The sequence below is a fragment of the Ammodytes marinus genome, assembly GCF_949987685.1.
Source record: "Ammodytes marinus genome assembly, chromosome: 7".
NCBI classification, from domain to species: Eukaryota; Metazoa; Chordata; class Actinopteri; order Uranoscopiformes; family Ammodytidae; genus Ammodytes; species Ammodytes marinus.
The window spans coordinates 22,848,737-22,869,960 of NC_137211.1; the positions used below are offsets into that span (position 1 = coordinate 22,848,737).

The 21,224-nt window shown below is 42.8% G+C and overlaps 1 protein-coding gene across 3 annotated transcripts in view; it reads right to left on the minus strand.

Moving 5' to 3' along the window:
- flna (filamin A, alpha (actin binding protein 280)) overlaps positions 1-15,969 on the minus strand; it is a 44,857-nt gene extending 28,888 nt beyond the window's left edge. For all 3 annotated transcript variants that reach the window (XM_080030363.1, XM_080030362.1, XM_080030361.1), the window contains exons 1-2: positions 15,701-15,969; positions 6,734-7,221 (exon numbers count right to left, since the gene is read on the minus strand). In XM_080030363.1, the coding sequence (XP_079886489.1) occupies positions 6,734-7,103 (370 nt within the window). In that variant the 5' untranslated portion in view covers positions 7,104-7,221; positions 15,701-15,969. The remainder of the gene's footprint in view (positions 1-6,733; positions 7,222-15,700) is intronic.
- Between the last annotated feature and the right edge of the window lie 5,255 nt (positions 15,970-21,224).

Sequence of the window (21,224 nt, forward strand, 5' to 3'; positions counted from 1 at the left end):
AGCCAAGCTTTAAAGAATGTGCACAAACACAAATGTATAACTGTACGTCCTCACGTTAACTAAATATTTGAATGGCCGATGCTATAGAAAAAGCGGTATAATGTAATGTTTGTTACTGAAATAACTTGCATTCCACCAAGGCTGTGATTAAACTGCATTACTGATTACATCTGGGCTGAGCTAACTAGCAACGGACGGAATTCACTCTAAAGTAGCCTAGCCCGTTAGCATTCTCTCCAAACAGCAGCAACTGCTTTCAGCTTGTTACATTATGACGGATGGCACACAGTGAGTGAGTAGGGCTATCCTTACAAACAGACTGAACACAATTTAAAGAGTTAGGGAATTAGGATCGCTAAGTGTACATACACTCAGGAACACACACATGCACACAGACACACACACACACACACACACCCACACACACCGAGAGAGACAGTGAATAATTTGCCTGGAAAAGGGGGGAGTGGTTGGAGTGACCAAAAAACCCAGTCACACATTCCACAATGCTCTTATCAAGCACACAGACCACACAACCCCCCCCCCCCTTTAATTATAGTAGTCTGTACAGTTTATGTTACTACAATAAAAAGAAGAGGAACTATAGGACCTAAAACGAACTCAAAGCAAAAAGAATTGTGAAAACATGAATTCAGCTGGTAGCCTCTAAACATCACCAAAGCTGAAAATCTATGACCTGGAGCCCTCTCTTTCTTCTTTCTGTTCCCTCCCTCCCTCCCTCCCTCCTTTCCCTAACCCCATGCAACAAGCCACACTGGAGCTACTACACTTCCTCCTCTTCCTTTCTACTCCTTCCAGTCATCTCCTCCCTCCCCTCTGCTGGAAAAAAAAGTTCCTCCTGGTTTTTTAGCCTTAAAAGGGCAGAAGCAAACTGGATCCTGGCAGCCCTCCCATTCCCTGGGCTCTGGTTACAGACGGAGGGAGGAGGGATGGAGGGAGGACAGGACTGGGGAAGTGAAGGGGTGGGGGGCAAGAAAGAAAAAGAGAAAGACAAGGCAGGAGAAAAAGTGCTGTGTGGGGACATTTTTAAAAAGCCTTCACTGACAACAGCAGCCGGCAGATGAGGATGGGCTGAGGTATGCTCATTGTAGTGAGATAAAACAAAACAAAATGGTTTTAAATGGGATAGGCTAAAGAATGGGAATTGAAAAAAACATGAGGAAAAGAGGGAGTGGCAAGTAGTAGGGACAGGCTTTAAGACAGACGCTAAAGGAGGTGAGAGCAGGACACAGGCACCGACCGCATACAGTCAGTGATGAATGAGCAGGGTTCAATAAATACCATGCGGCTTTGATCGACTGTGTTGTTCCGTGGAAACATCTGAGAGCCGCGATCACACATAAAGAGCCTGAGTCTGGCTTTTTCTAGAGTAATTGATAGTTCTTGGCCTGGCGAAAATGATTCAGGTCTGGAGAAGCAGATCCCCTCAAAAACAGACGCGTTTTTGGCCGCGTAGTCCGTTTGCGGGTTAAAAACCGTGTAACATCACGACAGTGCAACAAAGCAGAGACACAAAACAACTGTCATGATTGTGAACATTTTATATCAAAAGAAAAAATTATTTCAAACACTACAGGACATGGTGTGTGAGTGCAGATTAAATGCAACATGCAACAGTTGCATTCAAACATCGCACTAAACAACTGCAGATGCTTGTGTGTTACAGTTATAGAATATGTTGCTTTATGTCCTAGTCTGAACAAGAGGCATGGTGGGGTGTAGCGGAATGTTTCCAACTCTGATGTAATGCAATAGCCTGAATACCACTGTACTGAATGGGGAATGTGCACTCTGCTAAATCCCCCAGGATCCACTTGACCAGTCCCCCTTTCGCCTGCGCAGACAGGAAGTTATGCTAATGATAATGAGCTGGCAGGAAGTGATCCATTTTGACCCAACTGGGTGGCTAAAGTCTCCCGTTATCTCACCCTTCTGGCCGACATTCGCCTTTTGCCCTAACTGAGCCACCACAGTCTCTCTCTCTGTCTCTCTCTCTCTTTCTCTGCTGCACATTTACGTTGCTTCTGAGAACGATTAAACTCTTTAACACCCTATGACATGGCATGCCTAACACGAACAGGCCCTACGTACGTACACACAGACTATTAAGGTTCCCCCCCCCCCAACGGGTCCACACCGTGCCCTCTCATTATCCAATGACCGACGCTGCAGTTGTAGGAGTCTTGGGAGTTGCCTTAGAATTGTTGCCGTAATTACTCAGACATTTAGTGTAAACCTCCATATAACTAGTCTTGGCGCTTAAGGGGCAACAGAAACAAACTCTTAACACATCACGGACATGTTATCATTATATAAAAGTTCATATGGCAAATGTGTTAGCAAACAACACATCCAGCAACAAAAAGGTGTATCTTTTGGAGGCATGTTTCTAGCCAACTGGTGTCCAATATTTACGATTTTGGTCCCTCTGTTTTGGTCTCCTCCAGCCAACGATGAAAATAGCTGGCTCTTTGGCTGCTAAATACTGCTGCTGGGAACGAAGTGATTGAACTACAACAGTGAAGGATTGGCTAATATGAATCTCATCGCGCAGCAAAATAGAATCAGGTTTTGAATTTGAATTTATTCTCCAAATCAAACAAACAAAAGGGGAGTCCATGCTGTTGACATGTAGCGGATAGGATCACATTTGGAACACACCAAGTTAGCCTTTAGGCAACATCTCACTGAGCAGGAAAAAATTTATTGTATGAATTGTTCGGTTTCTTTTAAAATCTACACCATTTCTGTTGAGCACTCTCGCAAACTTCTGACAGCACACCTGGCCAGATCATTCATCACTCAAATGTATAAGCAATAAAATTGTTTGCTCTATTCAAACACACTCCAGGGTTTTGTTGCTACAGCCTGAAGCTAAAACATTGGGATAAGTTGGGTAGATTCTTCTGTGAAATTGAATACAACTGATATTGCTAACTTAATTCCTCGTATTTTGCTGGTGCAGCTGCATTCCAATCAACGCTACACAACGCTACATCAAATTTGCTATCATTAGCCACCATAATCTACTGGTCAAGCGGTTAGTAAGACTTGGGCATCAAAACCTCAGACTGGACTGAAATGAGCAAGTGTTTCTTTTCATTCCTTAGGAATTCAATTTTTCCAATTACAAGAGGAGGTTTACATTATTTCCTGTCTAACCAATTATAGTATATTGTATGCAGTTAAAACTTCAGCTCGAAGCACTTTATATCCTACTTTCATAACTCATATAAAAAACATTTCAATATTATGCAACATGGAGGACACAGCCGATGTGTTGCCACATACGCCTCTGTCTCAACCTGCACAGGGAGCTTCCAGGCACAGAGTTACACCACAGCTCTGTTTCATATCCTGAATGTGTGGGTGACGTGGAGAGTTTTGGCACAATCAATGTCATCTTACTGTTTCCCAAAACTCCACACAGGCTCAGTCAAGTATACAGATAAAGACGAGTTATCAAAAATGTGGGCTGGGCCGCCGACGGGCTGCAGCAAAGATGATGTTGCCAAAAAAGGCTGACATACAATGAATGTTTGGCCATTTATTATTAAGAAAAGTCACCAAGTTTTTAACCTGCTTAACAGCTAGTGTGTGTTTACAAGCATCATCTTACACATACACACGTGAACAGGATGATGCTGAGTGAAATGATTGAGCTTGTGCAAACATGGGTGTGATGCACACACACAGCGGGATATGCACCTGAGCTGTCTCTGCACACTGACAGCAAGAATGTCCTCACAGAACACAATATTATAAAGAGAAGTATAAAAATGGTCCCATCATCACATGTACAGACACATGCAGTTTAGTAACTTGACAATATGTGTAGCTCAGTGCTACAGTCACACCTCATTCACTTCACTGCCTGCTAGATGGCAGCCTTGCCACTCTTTAAACAGCACTGCTGACTGAATAAATGAGAGTTCCCCTCTGGATTTATTAGTAATCATGTGTCTGCCGGTGCCAGATCATGTGAGGTTTTGTCAAAAAGTGCAAGAAAGGGAGATTACCTGTTGGGTTTAAGCCTCATTACAGCCAAAAAAACAATACTGTAAAAATTGCAGTCTGTGCTGGTAATGTAGGGAGAGTGCCACTGTGGCTGGGTATCCTGCAGGGTAGAGCCGAGCTTGTTAACTTGTTAAGATTATCTGACTCCATGCACATACTGCTGAAAGATACCACGAAATGCAACTGGAGCATGGTAACACTGCACAGTGAATATGGATGGTTAGCTTAGTTTAGCTTAGCCTAAAGTCTGGAAATAGGGGGAATTAACTAGCCTGGTTCTGTAACAAGATTCACGTGACAGCATCTCTAAAACTCCCCAAATTAACACGTTGTATCGTGTTTGTTTAATACGAACAAAAGTTTGAAGAAGACAAATTGTGTGTGTGGGGGGGGGGGGGGGGGGGAAGAGGGGGGGGCTTTCTCTCATCTTTATCATTATCAACCTTTTAAGTTCTTGAACAGCTTCTTTAACAGATGTTATTTCCATCCCTTGTCCAGTGGCACACTCACCTGCTGTGACTTTGCTTTTTGGGTGGAGCAAATAACCGACGTATCTAAAGTCAGTCATGCCTAGAGTGTTACAGTGGGCGCTGTTGCGTATCAATAGGCCTACTGGTCTATCATTAGAAAGCAAGCAAGAGATAAATGAGACGAGAAAGAGGAGTAAACATGAAGACCCAAAAGTCATCAATTAATGAAATGGTTTAAGGGGCAGAAAAGGCTGTCAAGATAAAGTTTAACCAGAGCATAAGTCTAGGCCTTAAGAAAGAAGGAGGGACATTGTGCATCGTGCAGAGCACTTTGGTAGTTTGTGGTGAGGGTTGCTGACTGGGTGTGCCCACTTTCTGCAACATAAGAGGAAGTCAAAGAGGAGAGCGGGCTCCTCTCTCATCTTCGGATTAAATGAGTCAAGAGGAACAGCTAGGATGAGGGTGAGTCAGCTGTAGGAAGAGACATGCAGAGTTGACTAAGATGGCTCATCGGTGCCTGGTACTGCGCCCTAAATACCAACAGAGCACACTTTGATCAAACACACAATCAGCTGGCACCAAGAACAAAACAAATGCAAGCAGGAGGAATCTTTGTGGGTTCTGTGTCCTTGGAGAAGCTCTCTGCGTGTTAAAATGGTACTCGTCTCTAACAACTCCTTGTTGCGTGGATGGTATCTTGTATATTGCTAACCACAACTTTGATAAACACCCTCTGAAATGAAGATGTAATCTCTCAACCGCAGCCCCACCTTTTCCTGTGTGCTGAAATGAAGTTTAGGGTACTGCTGTGCTGTATATTTAACTATGCTATCAGCTCAGCTATTGGCTGCAACATGGCACATTAATGTGTGAGTCAGATGTTGCCCCTGCAGGGGATGCCAGGGACTCATGTCTGTGTGACTCACACAGACCCAGTCAGAGTGCTGTCTGTCTTTTCCTGCAGGTGTGGTGATAGTATAGCCTCTGATAGGATTAGTCATTCTCATGCAGTCTGGATGATGGATTGAATTAACAGCAAGATTCAATTTGGGACTATACCAAAGACTCATGAACCTCTATGAGCCATATCTCGTCTGTATGGAGTTGGTAGGAAGGCTGTATTCTCAGCAGAGAACAAATGGACTTTAATTCACTTGCATTCTGATAAGTAGAATTGTGTTGTGAGGAGGCAGGCTGCTGCATGTAGGCAAAGCCCTTTAAAGCCAGTTTTATGTCACCAAATGTGAGCCAAGTGCTGCCTAAAGCTGTGGAGCCCCAGCCCTCTGCACAACATGAGCACAGACAATAGCCCTGTGTGTGTGTGTGTGTGTGTGTGTGTGTGTGTGTGTGTGTGTGTGTGTGTGTGTGTGTGTGTGTGTGTGTGTGTGTGTGTGTGTGTGTGTGTGTGTGTGTGTGTGTGTGTGTGTGTGTGTGTGTGTGTGTGTGTGTGTGTGTGTGTGTGTGTGTGTGTGTGTGTGTGTGTGTGTGTGTGTGTGTGTGTGTGTGTGTGTGTGTGTGTGTGTGTGTGTGTGTGTGTGTGTGTGTGTGTGTGTGTGTGTGTGTGTGTGTGTGTGTGTGTGTGTGTGTGTGTGTGTGTGTGTGTGTGTGTGTGTGTGTGTGTGTGTGTGTGTGTGTGTGTGTGTGTGTGTGTGTGTGTGTGTGTGTGTGTGTGTGTGTGTGTGTGTGTAGGAGCAGCCCTGCTATCCTACTAGGCCTGAATTACATCCCCGGCCCACAGAGTTTGGCTCGGTCCGGCCCAGCCCGACTGAGGCAGCGGCCTGGGCCCTCTGGGCGCACAGTTAGACCCCCTCCTCCCCAAAACAACAGGCCCAAAATGTGAACAGCCAGAGACAAAAGCACTGCGGCCACCAGGGGAAACGCCTGTGCTCTCTCACTGGAAACACACTTGGCTGTGTTACCAACACCGGCTACACTTCTTTAACTCTTTCTCCTGAGCAGCAACATGCTAAACTTGCTCAACTTTATTCACCCTGCAGGCTACATCATGCCCTGCTCCCTTCATTGTCACCATCTATTGGACACTGTAGTAGGCTAGTCCACACTACATCTGCTGCTCAGCACCACTCAAGTTCATTTCTTCAAATAAAAAACAAACACACATCTTCACCAAACAACAACTTAGCACAGAGGAGCGGTCCACCTGAATGAAGAAGAGATGGATTGGACTCATGCATTGTTCCTGCGCTTTGCACACAAACACTCACCTATGGACACCAGCTTTATGTTCTCCTTGTCCAAGAACTCCAGCGCCACCGACACGTTCTCCAGCTGCATCTGGCGGAAGGTGGGCCTCTGGTTGTATTTTCTGAACATCTTCTTCTGGGACAGGACCTCCAGGAGCCCGATGAGCCGCAGCCCGTCGCTCAGGTCCGTCTGCAAGTTGCCGAGCCTCTTGTTGACGCATTTCAGGTGCTCGTTACACCAGCGCGTGAAGGTGTTCTGCTGGATCTTCTTCCACGGCGCATCCTCGGCCAGGTCCTTCTCCGTGGCGGGCATTTCTGCGTCCTTGTCCGGGGAGAGAGCGTTGGGAGCGGGCGCGGCGCTCTGGTGGAGCCGGGGGTGTGAACCACTCATTTTTATGGCCTCGGCTGTCTCTCGGTTCGCTGGCTGCTTTTTCTGGGTGGAGTCTGCTCAACTTTGCGTGGCCGCTCCCTCTTCTTTTTTTCTCTCTCTCTCTCGCCGTGTAGCTCGTCTGTGTTTCGAGAGGAAAAGAAAAAGGAAAAGAAAGGAGTGAACATGAGAGAGTGACTTATAGCCCGGAGACAGAGACTTTTTTGCAGTGAAAGTAGGCGGTTATGGCACCGAAAAGCAGAAAAGGGAGTTTTGGATCAAACTGATGGCACATGTGACATTCTCACACAGTGGGACAGCTGGTCCACTCTTACATGAACAGGACTCCAGACTTTATAATAAAAGGAATCCCATTTGAACTAAGTCATGGCAGCCATTAAGTGAAGACCAACAGCTGGAGTAGAGACAACACATGGGAGAGTAGGCTACAATCAGCATAATCTGAACATTTTCCATAAACAACACAACAACTGTCCAGATGTTGCTCTGGAATATTCTGCACATTTAGCACAAGGGGATATATTATGTAAACAACTACATTATTTATCACAGGCACACTGATTTTGTTCACTTCTTGGTTGATGTGTTATGTAAAACTATGTCCTAACATAGTTGCTAGGCACAAAGTGGATGATTTAATGTAGAATAATAATGCAAAAAGTTCTTAAAACACACATCTCATATTGTAATGAATATGTTGAACAAATAATGATAAAAAAACAATATTCAACATGTATTTTCTTGTGTTAATTTGAAGAGCAAAACCTGTATCAAATCGGACAGCGCAAAACATCAAATTCCAGATATGCATAGGCATTTTCTGGAAAATAAATTATGGAACCAATTGTGCTTTCTTACCCCAATATTAAATTGATCATTAAGTGAATCTATACTACAATTGAACCCATGGACGTGACCAGGCCTGCCCACACAAATGGCTGGGCCCCTGAAAACCTCCAGTCATACATTTACACTAATTGACTGCACCAAATATTGCACTTTTTTGTATTTCTGCACATGACATTAAATCATTTGAAATCTTTTGGTGGTATTGTTGAAATAAATAACACTTAAAAAACAACATCAACAACAAATTCTTCACACACAAATGAAAAAAGGCGCTTCTCTACATGAATAACCAAACCAACCTACCCTCAAAACTATAAAGTTGGCCTATGTTTGGTTGCAACATTTAGGCTTAGTTCATTCTGCTCTCATCACTGCAAAAGCACTGAAATCATTACAAAAAAATTCTTAATATTTGAACTCAAATCGGTTCCTTCAATTATTTCCAGCTTCTTTGTGCCTTGTGACTTTCTTTGCATAAATAACTTTTTAGGTCTATTTTTATTTTTAATTTTTAGAAACAATACAGAAAGCAGGACCTTGGTAGTTAAGGCAAACGTTAAAACAGGCTGATGCTGCTCGTCAGCTTCATTGTGGTAGGACCCGGCTGGTTGGTCAATTGGCCAGGTTTGTGAAAAACTGGTCAGGCCTGGCTGGCCGGGTCATCCTGAAGACTTATGTCAAAGCCTTTAGAAGTTATTGTCCCCAAAGGGAAATTCTTTTTCACAAAAATGTTTGTTATGGGGAGAGAGAATTTAAACCTGTTTGTTGACCCAGGACAATGACTAGCCTGTCCTGTTTATAAGAATGTAGAAGAACTACAAAAGGTACCCAACCTGTTTTTTCATGGGGTCCAAATACTTTTCACAGCCACACCCAGACAAAAGTAGCAGGTACATGTGGAACGACGAAATATAATCCAGACAAAACTGATTAATATCAAAACCCAATCTCGTCACCATTTGGCACACAAAGGGTTTATAGGATGGATTATGTTTGAAACAGTTACACTCCGCTGTGCTCAATCTGAAACATTTTGAACATTTCTGCTGCTTTTTAAATGGCCCTAAGCGGAGCCGCGGCTCTGTGTAAACACCCAACTCTGAATAGATACGGACATACATATCTAAAAATCTAAAAACAAAGTTTAGCTTAGTTAGGTTCTTGGCTTCCAAAGACCATGGGCCCCCCAAGTGGCTGGGCCCTAGAAAGCCTTCCCACTTTCTACCCCTTATGGGCGGCCCTGGACGTGACATGTACCCCAAATTATAGAGTGACTTGAATACTTGTCTTTTGGGATTGTCTCTGTATAACAAATAACCTAAGACTTGATCTGCATTACTTTCCAAAACAAGACTTTTCCCTCACACTCAGCCCTGATGACTATTTGGGGACAGGCCTATCCCTCCTCCTCCTCCTCCTCCTCCTCCTCCTCCTCCTCCTCCTCCTCCTCCTCCTCCTCCTCCTCCTACCCATCAAGTGTCTCTGTGTTGCTGTGGCTACTGGAGGAAAAGGAATGGCTTGTTTTCTGAGCTGGAGAAACAAAGTGTCTACACCAAAGAGATGAAGGGCCCACGTTGACGGTCCCTGTGCGCGCATGAGCTCATCCAATGGTCATGTGCATGTGTCCCGGGGGGCGGTGAAGTAAATATTTGAGCTACCCATAGGGAAACGAGCATCAGAGACTCCTCATAAGGTCACAGTCGGAGCTGGGCTGTTTGTGTTTAAAAGGCAGTCTGGGGCTGTCTGCTTATTTTTCATGTATACTCAGAGTACGCAGCCTAAAATTCATCTTCGTTTGACGTCACTGTGTGTGCAGCAGCCTTATCTTTTAAAGAGGGTAACGTGCAGAGGAGCCAGACTACAGAGAGCAACTTGAAGTGCAGCTCTGTACTACTCTGTTTTTCTGATATTTTTCACATAATATCCCAGACAAGAGATAACGAGGGAAGGAGGTTGCCAATATTAGAATCTAGACATCTTGGACATGTTCCCAATGTAATTCATTGTTCTTTTTTCATACAACAGAAAGCCCCTATTGTAATAAAATAATTAAAGGGGCACTCAGTTGTTGTTTTGTACATGATGTAAAGTGTATTGGTCATGGAGGGGAAACCACTCAGCCTGTGAAAACAATGCTATAAAGTATTTTGTGGCTCTGGAACGACATTTCTAAAGCCACAGCATAGCTACAAAGCAGCCGTCCGTCTACCTGATATGATCTCATCAGCTAAATGGGAGCAACGGTTTGCAGTTTAAATTTGAAGAAATGGCTGGCACAAGCAATATAGCAGGTTTTGTTTGTTGTCCCAGACGGATAATCAGATTGATAGGCAGATGCTTGAGCTGCCATGCCCATTCTCTTCACTGATGCTTTCGTTCTTTGTTGGTGAAGATGTGAATCATTCAGATAAAGTCAAATCAGCTCTGTGATGACCTCGCTGTGGTTTCTATCGTTGCCATGGTCACACCACAAGCAGCAGTTTGGTAAAGTTGAACCATCATAAAATCTTAATGCAGCGACAAAGCTTTGTGCATGTGCATGAGAGCAGAGGGCACCCTGCCTCTACTTGATGGGGATTGTGGACAGAAAACCTGCGTTATAAACTACGGGGAAACTGAGTTTAAAGATAAGAGCCTTTAAAGGTGAAGTGTGTAATGAAGGCATAGTTTGGCGTCATCTAGTGGTGACACATTAGATTGCAATGCTCCGTGTCTACCCCTCCCTTTCAGAGAATTTAAGGAAAGCTATTGTGCTTGATATAGTTACTATAGATGGCATCATTTACCACTGGCTCAAGTCTTTCTACAATGTCAAGTGATGAGGTGAACATGTATTAATGTATGTATTCTATAGTACTTCTTTGTTTTTCGCACAGTTTATATAACAACGCCGCGGCGTAAGGCCGTTAAGTTTGTCCATTCTGTGCTATTGTAGAAACAAAGCGATGCAAAATGGCGGCGTGCCCGGCTCCTATCTATACAAAACGCTCACTCTGAAGTAACCAACTTTTAATTTCTAGCAATTAAACACTTACATACAATTAAACATACTTATACATTATGTTATACTTATATAACATTTATACTAAGTCTGTCCTGAAAAACGCCCCTGCCCGTACACACTCTGCCTTTTAACAGGTAATGACAGATGAATTTAGTTGCATTATGGGAAATGTAAGATCCATAATTTATTAGGCGTGTCTCATACTCAGGACTTAAAAAATCGTGATAGCTCCAACTCTGCTGCTTGTATTTTGACCGTATTTGTTTACGTCTCTTATGAAAAAATACCCCGACTTTGTAAAAGTGCAAGTGTAAGTTGCTGGAGTGCCCCTTTAACATGACTAAATATCTCAACAACACACTAGTTCATGTCTTTCAAATCCTTTTCCACAGAACAGAAAGGTTCTGGGAGAGAAGTGACTCTGCAGCCTTCTTGACTAAATAAGGAGTTCAGTGCCAGGAGCCACAGCATGGCCAGGAGCCATCAGGAATGCTTTGCTGTGCATGTCTGTGTGTTTGTGCGTGTCTGGTCAAGGGAGAATCTGAAGAATGCCCCTCACCCCCATTACAGCCCTGGAGCCCCAAGCCTTAATAACACCCCAATAAAAGAGTCCTATTAATGCAACACACACACACACACAGACGGACACAAACACACACACACACACACACACACACACACACACACACACGCACACACACGCACGCACAAACGCACGCACACACACACGCACACACACGCACGCACACACGCACGCACGCACGCACACACACACACACACACACAATCCGGCGTCAGCATGCTCTTTCACATTTACTGGGGCCATGATAATACAATAGAACAATAGATTTAGGTGCATCATTTATTCCATTACACAACTTTAATGACATATAAACTTGTCACAACAGTTTACAGGCTTTGGCTATTATCCAAACATTAAACACTGATGACAGTGCCTCTAAAATAATTAGAAACATCATGGAAAAGTTCATTAATAGCAAAATAGAATACTAAAATGTTGTGGGAGCAGATAAGACTGGTGGGGTATTCACTGCTTAGAGGCCTATTGTTTCAGTGGAATTTGCTAAATAAACAGGGGAGACAAAACACAAGGCGGAGACACACTGAGCGGATATCTCAGGAGCTAATGATCAAGTTGATCTCTCTGGCTGGTCTGTTGGCTCCCTCTAGTGACCATTCCTGGAACTATGTTCTTCAGCTGCACTGCTCTTTTTTGCTTTTTTCTGAAGTCATCCTTCCTCTTTGTCTCCTGTTCTCTCATTCTTCTGTATTCTGGACTCAGCCTGGCCAACTTTCTTTGGATGTATTAGATACTTATTTTGCCTTGTCATAACTGACATGTATATATCTTCATCAAATAGTGGTTAATGTGTAGATGTTCACATTGGGCTCAGTTAAGAGGAGGACACTGAGTGATCAATAAGGTTATTTCATTTCATTTTGTGGAACTCAAGTGGGCTAGTGGCGAAGACTCCGCATACAATCTTAATGTGCCCCTTTGGATTCCAGCAAGGATTTTTGCCAGATATATGTACCGTACATCTATATGCACATATACTAATATTTATACATATGGAAAAAACTGACCAGAAATGTAAGCAGTTTCTTGTATAACTAGCTGGACTAGTTTTATAAATCGCAACATTGTGTGATGATATCGAATAAGAAAAATAGGCTTTATGAAGCTAATAAATACTTTTACTTTTTACTTCAGTAAAGAATATGAATCCTTCTTCAACACAATACAGAAGATCCCTTTTTTTAACAATAGCAGGTTTTTAGTTAAGATTTAAGAGCATAGATCTTTAGGGGAAGCTACTCCAGAGCCTTCAGGTCTGGAGTAGCTTTCAGGTCTCACCAATGTTGATGAAGTTGCAGCAAGGTCAAGGTCACCAATAAGTACATATGGGATCAAGGATCACTAATGTTAGACTGAGCAATAACACACATGGAACAAAAAGTGCTGGTATTAAAAGAAAATAACTCTGTGTTGTTAAAGCTTTGGGAAACTGAGACAAGCCCATTGGTGATTTCAGTAATAGACCTTAATCCTGCAGTGTTATTTTACATTTAACTAACATATCAGGCCTTTAGCCAAAGATTACAACCAGTGGTACAGCAATATCAGCTTCATTTCCTGGATTAACAGAACTACAACGAACCCAGAGGGTGGAGTGCAAAGAGGAGGTCACAAGTCATCCTGCAGAGTTTCAGTGTCAGTTGTGAAAGCCGGACCAATAAAGACATCATTTTAAAGAGCAAAGGCATAAGCATCAGTTACACTGCTAAATATAGATATAAAGAATGCTCAGAAGAACCTATGCAGGGGTGCCAGTCAACATTGTATTTATTTATTTATTTTTATTTATTTATTTTTATTTATTTTTATTTTTTTATTTTTATTATTATTATTTTATTATTGTCTCTATGACATATTTCCTGTCTGTTGATCATATGTTTGTATGGTCTGGAGACTGTGGAAGCCGAATTGCCCTTTGGGATAAATAAAGATATAAGGTATGTATTTAAATACTGTTAGATTTGTTTAATATAATATATAATATAATGAATGCGGGCGTAGCAGCCTCTCCTCACATTGACACTATTGTTATTGTAGGATGATCAGCCTGCAGTGCCAACAGCGTCTCATCACTCACCACACCCATCAGCCACGAGGCGAGCAAAAGTCAGCAAAGGAAGTTTGCATACTGCACCGCTAACCACACTTGCCGTAGAGCGAGGAGGGCAAGTCAGAAGCACAGATTACAGCCCTGTGTGTGTGTGTGTGTGTGTGTGTGTGTGTGTGTGTGTGTTCATGCCTGTGTGATACTTTCTGGGTGAAAGTAGGCCAAGAAGTGTCAAATAAGGACAAGTTTGGTCGACATGTTTACCTCTCACACGTTCCATGCCATGCAACCTCTTCCTTTTCTACTGTCTCTCACCAGCACTTTATCGTCAAGTTGTGATGAAACCCGAGAAGCTGCAATAAGTCATCGCAACCTTTGGCCCGAGCCTACAAGAGTCAGTCAACATCTAAAGCCTACAATCCCAGGAACACAATTTCTTTTTTCTCAACTGTGTTTAAGATGAAGGGGTGGCGAACAGGAATGCCATGACCTCAAGCATGAAAATCACCTGCCAGATAGGCTTTGTAAAAGGATTTTGATTCTCCCGGGAGAAGGAGAAACGTGATGTGGAATGTGGAGGCATGATGACCTCACTATAGTTTACCTTGAGACAACCCCTGTTCTAACCCTGGTCATGACATCATAGGTCACATTAGATTTACTCGATGATGATTGGTCCAGACATGAACACGAACAACACCAATAATGCCAAAGTTATGAACAAACCCCCCCCAGTGGATTATTGAAGTTGCTCTTGACCTTCAATTGAATGAATTATGTTTTTGGGAGGAAATATTTCACCATCTTTTTTTGGAAGTGTGAAGTCTTACAAATGATGTGTGTCGTGTCAAAATTGTCACATTTCTTAGGTGTTCTTTTTTATGGGAAGTAACTGACCACAGCACATAGGAACATAGCACAGCTCTGATTATGTATCCAAACAAAAATTGATCACCCCTACACACACTATCCAGATATGGAAAATCTTGGCAAACAGCTATAAAAGCACATACAGTATGTGTTATTTTTTTTAGTTAAAGTGTTAAGTGAACACAAGCAAAGTAGGCTATGCATTCAAAAGTTATATATGGTCAGTGGTCTCTTCTTGTATTAGCTCTAAAAGTGTCTTTGTTTTCTGGTTCTGTGTGGAACCTCAGGAATCTGCTCTACCTCACTGTCACTGGCTGCCCTCAAGCTCACTGTTATCATTATCAGGTGGAAAGACCTGCACCATTTGGATCTGGTTCCCATTGTCCCTTTAGACCATAAAAGGTCCCTAGCCAAATATGTTAATACGTTAGCCTGAAGCCTGAACATAAAATAGAAATAAAATCTTAAGAAGCTTCTTTAGAAACAAGAAACCATCCCAGAAAAGCAGCATTATATTCCCTTTCATCAGAAACATCTAGACTATAAAAAAGGATTTGAGGGTCTAAAAGCCAAAGGCTTAAGGAGAAGTTAAGCCTCTGTCTTTTAATAAGTCAAGTGACAGTCAAAACCTGTTCAAACGCCCATATCCTGGAGCCAGTGTCCCAACTCCTACTGCGGTGTGAGACCTGCTCCCGGCGGTTGAGGGCGCAATTGGCCATCCCTCGGCCCTCCGGTAAAGAGCACCAGTACAGTCAGAGTCGGCGCATTACCATATTTGGTGTGGAGCCCCCAATTGTTACTCCGGGCTGATGCTTAAGTCCGCACCGTACGCGTGCGTGATAGTCCATAAACACACTTCATCACAAAGTAGGCTATGATGGATGGATAAAGTCCAACGCGTAATATCCAGGTTCCCATCTGTTCCGACTGTCAACCCGTCACACTAACGGTACCTACAGGCTACCAAAGACTAATCTGTGGTTTGAAGCATCTCCAGAAACATTAGAGAAAGTCAGTGGTGCAGCCTAAAACCCAAGTACTGCCCGGGGAGAGCAGCGGACCCTCCGGGACTATTTGTCTCTGTGACCCCACTCCCTCCGGTCCAAACGAACCCACACAGACAACTTTCTCACATTATCCTAGGCTACAAAACATAAAACTTATATTAGACATGCCAACCGACAGCATCAGTCTCTCACACCCACACTTCCACAGCGGGACAGACTTACATGTGTGCTGGAGCCTGATGTCTTCAAGTGCGCGTCCCTCCGGTGTCCGCTCAATCAGTGTGCGCAGCAGCCTGCAGTTACTGTGGTCACAGAGGGTGTGTTGGTGTGTGGGTGTGTGTGTGTGGCTGCACCGAGGTCCCGGACCTCCCTCCCCACGCGCTGTCCCGGTGGGGGGAAATGGGTGTATTGGGTTGTACTGGTGGAGTAAAGGAAAGAAAGAGATAGTCCCTCCGCTCTTTTGCTCTTTTCTACCTCTGCGTGTCTCTCTCCCTCTCTTTCTGTCCGTCTCTCTCTCTCTGCACCGCGAGAGCCTTAATTGGTAAACGGGTGAAGCATGAGGTGCTGGGGGTGTTTCTCTCTCTCTCTCTCTCTCTCTCTCTCTCTCTCTCTCTCTCTGAGCCCCGTTTTTTTACGTGGGTGACGTCATGACCGCGCCTTCGGGATATTAAAGGTATGATGTGACCGTCTCGCTCAGCACCCCGGCCCTAACCCTCCCATTTTTATTGTGAGGTGGGGGGGCGGGTGGGGTTTTCCTCATCTTCAATATATACATCTCTCTAAACCCTCTGTCCTCTTTCCTGTTTTCTGTTATTGTTGAGACAGACTGGTGAACATGGGGAGTTGTGTTTCTCTCTGTCAAACCCTGCTCTGACTCAACACTGAGTGCGTGTGTGTGTGCGTGTATGTATGTGCGTGTGTGCTTGTGTGTGTGTGTGTGTATGTGTTTGTGTATGTGTATGTGTTTGTGTGTGTGTGTGTGCGCGCGCATGTATGTGTATGTGTGTGTGTGTATGCGTGCATGAGTGCGTATGTGTGTTTGTATGTGTGTGTGTGTGTGTGTGTGTGTGTGGGTGTGCGCGCATGTACGTGTGTGTGTGTGTGTGTGTATGCGTGCATGAGTGCGTATTTGTGTTTGTATGTGTTTCAGTGTGTGTGTGTGTTTGTATGTGTGTGTGTGTGTGTGTGTGTGTGTGTGTGTGTGTGTGTGTGTGTGTGTGTGAAAGTGCGTGCGCTTGTGCGTGCGTGTGTGTCCTCTCCAGCTGAGCATTGGCTCAGGAAGCAAGAATGTTCGGCCTCTGTGCTGTGCCCTCTACACAGTTCATCAGTCTGGGGGGAGGATGAAGGGAGGAGAGGGGAAGCTTAAAGTAAGAGTGGAGATTGACGCAGACATAGTTATCATACCTTCATATCCCTGTAACTACATTACAATACTTACACGTCACCAATTTACATGATCCAACAAGGAAATTGATTACTCTGAGCTTTAATGAAAAAAGTTCACATTAGTATGGCCTTTCATCACATGTTTTTGGAGAACTTAAGTTACATCCATGTAACTTTTCACTCCCTCAGAGCAGCTATGAGGTGAGGTTCACAATAGAGATCCTCTAGTCTAGAGGTATCTCACTGATGAGGAGAATACTCAGTCTTTTTACAACTTTCTTTAACATGTTGTCAACAGTATTTACCTTTCAATAGAGCCAGGCTATACTGTTCCCCCTTGTTTCCAGCCTTCATGCTACGCTAGGCTAACTACTGGATGAAGCTTCATATTTTACTACACAAAAAATAATATTTCTTAGAATGTCGGGCTATTCCTTTAATGTACAGTATGTAATGGTGCCCTGTTTGTTTTGGTGTCATAGAACAAAGACATGTCTTAAAAAAGGAGGACCCATGGTTCTATGTGGAGATGACCAAACCGAGGGTCTGAAGAAAGGATAAACTCTATATGCAGAGAAGTATAAGCAGACAGACAGAAGAAAGAGGAGGATGAAGAGGAGGAGGAAGAACGGTGGAGACAAGAGGTGATGGATCTTTCTGAAAACACTGTAAAACTTGTCCCTTCAACCCCAGATTCACTTTTCTAGAAAGAGCTGAGCCAGAAAGCTCCATGTGTGTGTGTATGTCCTCGTGTGTTTGAGGGAATCAGCGTGTATTAATAAGAGCCAGATGTCTGCCGCTGTGGTTGCGAGCTCGTCCAGTCGGTCAGTGACATCATCCTTATGCAGCTCGGTGAAGTAACATCACCAGAGGCTTATTGGTTGGGGTAAATAAAGACACATGCACACACACACACACACACACACATACACACACACACACACACACACACACACACACACACACACGCACACACACGTCTTTAGGTAATTGAGCGGAAGACACAGATAACGCAGGACAAATAAACATTTGAACGGTGTGACAGATCCCATGCTCACAGCTCTGCAGCTGCCAACAGTCACTACAGTTTGTTTGATTCTTAAACCAGTGAAGACACCTCTTCTACAGCTTAAAGAAAATACACGCGATAGAAATGTATTTCCCCCTCAGAAAGAGAAAGAGGTTTTCTGCAGCCAAAAGCCTGAGTGACATCTCCTTGTATACCATTATGTCACAGTATCTCATGAATCTGGGGCTCCTTCTCCCATAACCATCATCACCTTGAAGATTTTCTAGAACAAGTTTTTGTTTCCCATATAGCAGCACCATAGATAGAGGACACCATTAGATCCTCTTGACATTGTCAGTCTGTTTAAGATGATTCAGTTTAAAGTAACGTTGAATACTTTATTGTCTGTAAGTTATTCTTCATATTAGATATACACACATCACACAACAGAGAGAACTGCTCAGAAAGAAAATGTAGTTTAATGGGCAGTACATGATTCATGGTTCATGTCACAGGGTGGAGGTCTTTATAAGAGAGTAACATTTTTTTTATTGATGCAGCTGCAGCTTGAGGCAAATACATGAACACTTGGAAAGTCATTATATCAGCTTACAGCTACCTAAATGTGTGTTACATACTGCTTATATACATTCTAAATAGACGGGGTTAGAATGAAGTGTCGCCATAACTCCATTACCACATGTGACTATCAGTGCAAAATAAACTTTTGTCGGCCTTGTGTTGTGCTGTGTTGTGTGGTCCCATAATTTGGTCCCATAATTTTTTCCTATTTTTAGGATTTGAAAAGAATGCTTAAATTCTTGAACTAACAACACTGTAGTCCATTTTTGGCCTACAGTCTCAGATTTCTTAACACGCAAATGTAACATGACTGGGCAGGTTATAGAAAATATGTTTCACTGAAGCCAAAGTAAACAGGTATAATTTACCTATAATAAAATATTTCGATACATCAATTTGGTATAATGCAGCACGTCACCTGAGGGGTTAAAGAATATGAATTCACATGTGTATTAAAAGTAAGATTAAGGTATCGATTATTATAGTGCGTAAGACCTGATTCACAGTTAATCAGGAATGACTCATCGTGAAAGTGATGGATTTCACAGATCTTTGCACACTGTCTTCAATCAAATTTTGATTTTGACTGCCTTCAGAATGCGACGAAGGTCAAGATAAAGGCAAAGTCGAGAGCTGAACGTGTGAAAATGAGGTTGAGGTGCGATGGCACACAATGAAAGTATTTGATAAAGTTCTGGAAAAAAAAACTATGAGCGACAACCAGGAATTTGATTCATGTGAGAATTGGCTCCTGAGTTGTGATGCAAAAGGATGAAGCAAGATGGTTCCAGGTGAGTGATCCCTCTGATCTGGACTTGACAAAGATCTTCCGGTAACACTTTACAATAAGGATATATTAATTAATGGTTAGTTAATGCTTAGTTAATGCTATTAATGGTTAATAAATGCTCGTTTAGCATTAATTCTAATTTTTTACAGATAGTTAATGCTTGGTTAGGAATGAACTAAGCTTAGTTAACTAATGCTTAGTTAAGCATTAACTGCGGTTAGTTCATGCTTTTGCTTATTTCGCACCACCTAAGCAGTAATTAGTTAGTAAATGCTTCGTTAATGTTTATCAAGCATTAACTAAGCATTAACTAACTATCTTCCTGTTGTCAGTCATAGATTAACGATATGAGGAGGCTGCAGAGCTGGTTCTTCAGACTATTTTCCCCCTGCAGTAGATACCCAGTACCTTAAAATGAAAGGTACTGGACACAAAGTGAAATGAAGGCTGTAAAAAGGCAAATAAAGTGATAGAGAGGGTGATAGTATGAGAGATAGTTAAAACCCAGCAGGTCAGGGCCCAGCTGACAGCCTTAGTAACAAAGCTTCTCTCTGTCAGCCAGTTAAAGGAGCTAAAGTGGTAAATTGTTTAACTGGAGTGATGGAGGAGACTGCACTCACTTACTGCCTCTTGTTCTCCTCCACACACAGGTATTTAAGCTTACACACTGATACTGACAAACTGTATAAACTGGGACAGACATAAGGTCCCCACCAACGTGACTGCACTTGGACACAAGCAGTTAAATCTAGCCCCATAAACAGCACATTACATTCCACTTCCAGGTAATTAAAGAAAAAATGTCTCTTAGAACTTGTAGGCCTTGCTCGCTTGTCTCTACCCCCCTTCCCCCCCTATCCGACTCAAAATCAAAAGAGCTAACACGTGAACATTAAAGTGGCTCCCGCATGACAAAGTGGAGCTCAATACAGGGAAACTCTAAGTCATTAAATGGAATGGAGTCCATATTTAGACATGTGAAATATGGAGTGGCTTTTATGTCCAAGCTGAGACCGAAGAATCCGTTCTTCAGAAACAGCACTTTGACAAGACAGCAACTCTTTGACTCTCAAAGATTGGTACCACTGTCGAGTAAGGTTTATGAGAGATAAAGTGATCTTTAAACCCTCTACGAGTCATGGTTCCATTGTAAACCATTGCATTGTTGTTTGACCAATACATTCAACTGGGTGACCACTTATCTGAAGCCCTCTCCAGTTGCTGACATCCTGTATGAAGCCTTCACCATTTGACACAAAGGGTGCTTTCATGACTGGCAAGCAGAGGCCTTATGCTAGCACAGGTAGAGTGATGATAGCATAGCCATTGTTTCCCTGCATTGGAGGGGTGTGTTCAGTGTGTGTGTGGGAACAGATAAAGAGGGGGCTGGTTTTTGAATACTGGAACACACAGCCTCCTATAGCTTTTTTTAGATCCAACTCAACGAGGCACTAATTACTGAGAGGGTACTCAGTTGATCACCCCATAGATGTCCCTGGTCTGCACCTGCACACTTCATATGAACACTACTTTTCCTCTGGCAAGACGGGGGACAGGATTGATGCATGACTGATACCTGAAGGAATTTTAATTAATGGCTGTTGGAGGATAGCTGTTAAGATATTGTAACATATAGATAGATAGATAGATAGATAGATAGATAGATAGATAGATAGATAGATAGATAGATAGATAGATAGATAGATAGATAGATAGATAGATAGATAGATAGATAGATAGATAGATAGATAGATAGATAGATAGATAGATAGATAGATAGATAGATAGATAGATAGATAGATAGATAGATAGATAGATAGATAGATAGATAGATAGATAGATAGATAGATAGATAGATAGATAGATAGATAGATAGATAGATAGATAGATAGATAGATGGATTGATGGATGGCTAGATAGATAGATCATTAAAGTAAACATTAGTTGGAAGTTGATACAAAATCGCTCAAAATTAGCAA